This window comes from Enhydra lutris, unplaced genomic scaffold (assembly GCF_002288905.1).
Source record: "Enhydra lutris kenyoni isolate GAN:26980312 unplaced genomic scaffold, ASM228890v2 scaffoldscaffold13, whole genome shotgun sequence".
NCBI lineage: Eukaryota > Metazoa > Chordata > Mammalia > Carnivora > Mustelidae > Enhydra > Enhydra lutris.
The window spans coordinates 36,979,546-36,986,110 of NW_019154097.1; the positions used below are offsets into that span (position 1 = coordinate 36,979,546).

The window sequence follows — 6,565 nt, forward strand, 5'->3', positions numbered from 1 at the left end:
CCGGCATGGAAGTGAGCGTCCCTGACACGTGTGTTCTCCCAGCATAAGGCCACGGGGCGGGGGACTGTCCACGGGGCCCACAAGGGCGTGGCCGGTCTGCTTGCTGCTGCTCAGTCTGGGAGGATGCCAGAGCCTGCCACTCGTTGGCATTTAGACAGGAAAAGCTCCAAAAGGCACGTGTTCAGATGTTAACCATTTTAACCGTTTTTAAGGGCACGGTTCTGTGGCGTTAGCTGCCCCCGCTGCCCGTCTCCGGGACTTGTGTTCTCAGACCGGACCTCGGCCCCGGTGCACACCGTGCCCCTCCCCTCCCGCATCTGTGCGTGTGGCTCCTCTGGGGCCTCCTGGGAGCCAGTCCTCAGGGCCTTTCGGTGCTGGGCTCACCTCATGCGGCACCGTGTCCTCGAGGCGGTTCTGATGGTTTTCATGTTTAGAGCGGCGAGTCCTGGTTCTCCCGCTGGCTGACTGGGAAAAGGAGGACAGAAGCTTACCTGCCGGACGACAAGAACAAATCGGTAAGCACTGTGCAGCGCGGCCCCAAGGGGCGTGCGCGTGCCCGTGCGTGGGGGTCGCCCGTGCGTGGGGGGCCCGGTCGCCCAGGCCCGGAGGCCGCAGGCGCTGCTTCCCCTCGGCTCTGTCTCCTAACGTTACTTTTCACGATCGCGGCAGATCGTCTGGGATGAAAAGAAGAACCGGTGGGTGGACGTAAACGAGCCAGAGGAGGAGGTACGTCTGGGTTCCTCGCTCTGCTTGCCTGGGCCCTGCTCCGCGTGCCGTCCCGCAGCTCTGGGTCCACAGGCAGGGCTCTGAGCCGGCTTTCCCTCCACAGAGGAAGGCTCCGCCGCCCCCACCCATCTCGCTCCCCAAGGCTCCGCTCGCTGCGCCCCCTGGTCCTGGAGGGCCCCCGAGGGCCTCTGTGAATATGTTCTCTAGGAAAGCAGGTAACAGAGTCGAGCCAGAGATTAGAGTTGGTTTGAGAACTTGCTCGTTCTGCAGACATGCCGGAGCTTAAGGGCTGGAAGTACAGGGCAGATGGCGGTCTGTCTGTCTGTCTGCAAGGGGGGTCCTGGTTTTCCTCGGGCGAGTCTGCAGGGGGCCCCCCCACCGTCTCTAGAGCGCGCGAGCCCTGCCCCGCAGCCGCCGAGCTGTTAGCGAGCAGCGTGGCTCTGGTAGCCTCGATGTACAGAATGGGCACCTCCTCTGGGGTAGCAGCCGGGCTGTGCCTCATGCAGAGCTGCGTCCCCGTCTGCTCTTCCCGCTCGGGGAAGGGGGACCCCGGGGGAACGGGATGCACTGGGGTGCTGACCCAAATCTGCCGCTTCTCCCGGCACAGCTGGAGCCAGAGCGCGCTACGTGGACGTGTTGAACCCCGGGGGGCCCCAGCGGAGCGAGCCGGCGCTGGCTCCTGCAGAGCTTTTCGCCCCCCTGGCCCCGCTCCCGATGCCTGCACACGTATTCGGGCCGAGTCCAGGTGGGCAGTGTGGGACCTCCTGACCTCTGATCCCTTTCCTGAGCTCCTCTGGCTTTAATCTCCCGTAAGAATAGCGACCCGGGCGATGTGCAGAGAGCTGGGGCTCATCTCCTCGTTCATGGACCCCCTTCCCTGTCCCCCACGAGCGGGACTGTGGGAAACGACAGGCCAGCGGCGTTTTGAACAGAATGACAGCTTCTGGCGCTGTCCCCTTCACAGATGCAGAGGAAGTCCCACCTGCAGCGGGGGCCGGCAGGGAAGGGCAGGCGCCTGCGGGCAGTCCAGCCAACGCAGAGCTGGCCTCGGAGCCCCAGGTGAGCAGGGCTGCAGGCCGGGCAGGAGGACGGGGAGGGTTTGCCCCACACCCTGCCCGGGAGATTGGCCCGACCTTTGTGTCAGGCCCATTGTGCACCCGGGGACCAAGTCCGTGTGTGTAGGAAGTGTCTTTGCCCTGAACAGTCTCCCTCTGGAGATGGGGAGTGTGACCGTGTGCACGAGGCCTCGTGGTTGTCTCGCTGAAATCGTAGTCGGAGAGGTGGTTTTTGATTTTGGGAACTGGGGTGTGAAATCACGGACAATCTGGTGTCTGAGGGGGACAGTGGATTGCGAGCCTGGGTCCCCAGTTAATGAGCTGCTTAACACGTAAGGGGTCACATAATGCTTCAAAGTCCGTTTCCTGCTCCGAGTTGGGATGACCAGGCCGTCGTGGGCCCGGGATCCACGTTCCTTGGAGATGGGCAGCGGAGCGGCGGGCCCTGCATCTGCTCAGACCAGCGCCTTCCGTGGAGCCCAGCGCCTCGGGGCCAGGCCGGGCGGGGGCGGGGGTACCGTGTGGTTCTGCCGGCGGGACAGCTGCACGTCGTCTTCCTCCCGCAGGCGTTCAGCTCTGCCGCTTCGCTGGCTGGCCCTGAGCTCCCACCCGCGGGCGAGGACGGCTCCCGCAGAGGAGAGGTAAGGCCCTCCCACCAAAAGGACCTGCCCAGAAGCCCGGCCCGGCACGTTGCTCGCGTGCACTGTGCACGCGGCTGCTTCCTTCAAAAGCGAGTCTTGACGAGTCGGAAGAGACAGTTGAGCAGCTTCTTAAAACTGCCTGGTGTCACGTTTGCACAACAGACGGTCCCACTCGTCTGTGCAGAATTGCCCGGGGTCCCCACCTGGAGCAGGGCTGGAGTGCACCTGCCCCCGGCTCTGCTCAGCACGGCCGGGCCGCCGAGGGCCCCCAGCTGGGGTTGTTTTCTCTCTAAAAGCTGCCCCCGAAGGCAGGCCTTGTAAGCTAACTCTGGCTCCTCTCCGTCCGACTGTCCCGGTTCTGAGGGCATCCTGCAGCTCTCGGGTTACACGGACTGCTCGGAGCGGCAGCGTGCATGCTGATTTTCTATTTGTGTGTGTTTTGTGTGTGTTCCTGTAGCTTTCACGCTGTAGTTCACTGAGTTCATTGTCACGTGAAGTAAGCCAGCATTTTCATCAGGTACCTGTGCCTGGCGGTTCTCACTGGACACGCGTTGAACTGGGTCGCCTTTGTGTCCCCTCTGAGCGCACTGTGCTGGCTGGCCACTGTGCCGTGTCACTAACGCGACCCGCTGCCTCCCCACCCGCCACACACCGGAGGATGTAGTGTTCCTTTCTCCCTAGGTCCTCAGGGGGTCGGGAGCCGTCCTGATGCACTGACGGGCACGTAGACCCCGATGTGCCTAGTGAATGAGTGCGGTCTGTTAAGTGTTCTTTCCGGATTGGTTTTTCCACGTGGCCAGCCTCTGGCGTGGCCTCACCGTGTGTGAGTGGATTTCCGAAGCCCACGGGGCAGGAGGGACTTCTGTTCTCTGACCAAGTGTGAGACGGTGTCTTGTAGGCCAGGTGGGGCGTGGCAGGAAGCTGTCCTCCAGCCAGTCTGGGCGGGAGATAAAGGAATGCGTCATCTTTCGTGTGTATCGTGGGACAGAGCTTCCGTTGGCTCGGTAGAAGGCTTCGTGTGACCTTTTTCTTTGCGCACTAAAGCACTGGCTTTCGTAGCTGGGCACCGAGGTCTGAAGTCCTCAGAAGCGTCTGCTAACTGCCCCATGTCAGCACGAACGGGACATCTTGGCGCCACGCACTCCTTGTCCCTGCATGTTCTGGTTTTGAGGCATTTCTCTCTGCATGCTGCTTTACGTGTCACCATTTTCCCGTGGACCTTGGCGTAATTACGTCCAGGGCTGCGACAAGTGTCTCCACCTGCATCCATGGCTCTCTTAGAAGCACTGGGAGCGGGTCCCCAGGAGTGTGTCTGTTCACAAAGGGAGCGAGCGCAGCGCTGTCCGCGGTGCTGACATGGCTCTCTGTGGTTCTCAGGCTCCCAGCGACCACCCCGGGGCAGCCGCGCCGTTCTACAGCCCCACTCAGTTTGCACAGGTCAGTGCCCTCCTGGCCCCCGGCCCACGCCTGCTGACCCTTCTCCCTCCTCGGTCGGCCCTTTCCCGCTCCTGGCTCCCGCGCTTTCCTGCTGACACCCTGCGCCGTGGGTCTGCCTCTGACTCCCACGCGCGGGCCTGGGCCCTCCTCCCGGCCAGCCTGCGTCCTGCAGTTCGGGGTCGTTGCTGAACGTTCCCTTCCGTTTCTCTGCCTCTGCCGTCTCTCTTCTCCGTGCCCAGTTTTGCCCATAGCAGACAGACCGGCTGCCAGTTTGGGGCGAGCCAGGGCGGGGAGGTCCTGGCATTTAGGATGTAAATGCTCGCCTGAGCCCAGGTGTCCTGGTGCGGCTCCTGTCCTCACTGCCCGGCGTGACCGGGCCTGCTCCCTCCGCACCTGGCTCTCGTCCCCCTACCAGCCCGACCTTAGGGCTACCGCGTCCCACCCAAGTTACAACCTGGCCACCATGGACCTGCTTTTCCACTCCCAAGATGTGCTTTTTTCCGTCCTGTTACCGCCGTCTTGTAGTCATTATTTTACACAAATTCTTTGGCACACATTCCAGCCGGGGTGTGCGAGGAGGCTCAGGTAAACACCCGCGCGCTGCCGCTGCTGTGGCCAGCCTCCTTGCTTCACCACCTGGCCAAAGCACACACCTTTAAGAACGATCGATTTGGTCCTGGCCTGGCCAGTTACCAGGGGGACTGCCTGTGGGTCGATGTAGACGGTCCCGCCCCCCTGCCCGAGTCTCGAGGTGTTCCCGGGGTGCCACCGGCCTCAGAGGCCTCGGGCACACGGAAGTCAGCGCTCTTTTTGTCTGCAGGCCTCGGCCCCCTCCGGAGGCTCCAGGATGGGGAGGATTGGCCAGAGGAAGTACCCAGCATTGAGCTAGAAGAGTCCTCACCCTGGAGTAGCATCTGGAACCCTGAAGCCATCATTCTGCTCCAGCAAGAACTCAGATGGATCGCCTGCACCGTCCCCGCGTCCCCGAATGGGCACGCAGTGATGCCACGTGATCGAACCTGTACTTCCACCGCCGTCTGTGAAGGGTGGCCCGAGGCAGGTGTGCAGCCCCTGGAAGGCGCTGGCTGGAGCGGGCGCTCTTGGCTCCTCCGTTCCCCAACAGTGATTTAAGGGTAAAACTGTCTGTCCTGGAAGAGCGTCGTGCCGGGTGAGGCTGGAGACGTCTTTGCTGCAAGAAGGATCTCGCTCTTGAGGAACCCAGGTGTCTCTGCAAACCTAACCGTGCTTCCCTGCCCCCCAACCCCCACGGGGTCCTTTAAAATGCTGAGTGAAGAGCAAGCCTTGGACCCAGGAGAGGCCCCACCGCCTTCCTGGCGGCCGCGGGAGGTCCTTTCTGCATCAAAGTCCCCGAGGAGCTGTGGGCTCGGTGGCAAGAATTCGGTTAGTTTTCGAGAGAGGCCCAAGTCCCCGAAGCGCATCTCCGGGCGGCAAAGACGTTTCCAGCTTCTCTGGTGCCCCGTGCGAGCCAGGGGCCCGGCTTTGCCCGTCCACGAGGGGCGGCCCTGCGGCTGTGCCCCCCGCGGACTGGCCCCCATCGGTCCACCTTACTGAAACTGTCACTGTGACAAGTTGGATGGGGCTTTCTCCAGTCTGTGACGAGCCTGACTAGACACCTCGAGGGGCCACAGTGCCCTCTGTGTCGCCGTCGGCACTGTGCTCTGTCCTGACTGGTCTTCACGGTGCCGTCCAGTTGCCTTGCTTTCTCTCACCTGGTTGCCGTCCTCTCAGGGTGGTGACATCTGGAAGAGAGGGCGGAACGGACTGTTGACACACACTCTGAGTCCGAGGCTCTGTTCTTCCCGCACCAGATCCGCAGGTAGCGTGCGGCCCGCCAGCCGCGCGAAACCACTGAGGGGACCCTACCCCCCGGACTCCGAGCTTTACGGCTTCATCGACTGTTCAGAAAATTCCTCTCTCGTTCTTGTTAGGTCTGAAGAGACTACAGAAAAGATTTAAGTATTTATAAGAATCATTAGAAAATAATTTCTGTAGGTTCCCCCGGGGAGCGTAGTTTGCTTGGGGTCTTAAATCTAAATGCAGAAATGGTCTAACTGTGGAATCCGTGCAGGCCTCCTGTTTCCCCCTGGCCCTGGGTCATCTCGGAAGGGCCACGGAAGTTGTCCCATGGTGTCGCCCACACGCACGTCTGGGTGCATTTGTTCACTTGGAGAGAGGCTGGGACTGATTGACGGGGCAGCAGCCTCTTGTGTCCCTTGGTCTGCGCTCAGGGGGTTCCTGGGACCCCAGACCCTCCTGGCACCATGCCCCTGGCTTCCTCTGCCTGCCCGCAGCGGCCGCCAGCGACTTTTGATTCAAGAAGCTCCCTGCGAGGCCAGGCGGGAGCTGCTATTTTTCCTAAATGCAAATTGTTACACTGCAAATTGGTAAATAAAGTATTTTGCGCTCGCAAGCGCTGTCGTCAGTTGCTTCCTTCTGTCTGTGGGTCACCGTGGGTGGTGGGGTGGGGGGGACAAGGCCCCTGCCTGGGGCTGCGAGCTTGAGGGGCTTTGCGTTGGGCGCGGGTGGGTCCGCCGGGGAGCCCCCGCCCCTAACCCCTCGACAGCAGGTGGGGTGCGCCCCTTGGGGAGGCCTGCCCCAGTGTGTGTCGTCCCTCCGCCCCCGGCCCCTGCCCAGGAAGCTGCAGGGTGGGAAAGGGGGACTGCTCCGCGCTCTTGGGCGTGCGCT

The 6,565-nt window shown here is 62.2% G+C and overlaps 1 protein-coding gene across 3 annotated transcripts in view; it reads left to right on the forward strand.

The window, feature by feature from the left end:
- LOC111145547 (SEC16 homolog A, endoplasmic reticulum export factor) overlaps positions 1 to 6,290 on the forward strand; it is a 32,084-nt gene extending 25,794 nt beyond the window's left edge. For 2 of the 3 annotated variants that reach the window (XM_022500466.1, XM_022500468.1), the window contains 8 exons: positions 435 to 515; positions 670 to 726; positions 830 to 941; positions 1,334 to 1,471; positions 1,691 to 1,785; positions 2,348 to 2,422; positions 3,800 to 3,859; positions 4,680 to 6,290. In XM_022500466.1, coding sequence (XP_022356174.1) covers positions 435 to 515; positions 670 to 726; positions 830 to 941; positions 1,334 to 1,471; positions 1,691 to 1,785; positions 2,348 to 2,422; positions 3,800 to 3,859; positions 4,680 to 4,748 — 687 coding nt within the window. In that variant the 3' untranslated portion in view covers positions 4,749 to 6,290. The remainder of the gene's footprint in view (positions 1 to 434; positions 516 to 669; positions 727 to 829; positions 942 to 1,333; positions 1,472 to 1,690; positions 1,786 to 2,347; positions 2,423 to 3,799; positions 3,860 to 4,679) is intronic. The other variant, XM_022500467.1, reaches the window with a different exon arrangement.
- The last annotated feature ends 275 nt before the right edge of the window (positions 6,291 to 6,565 follow it).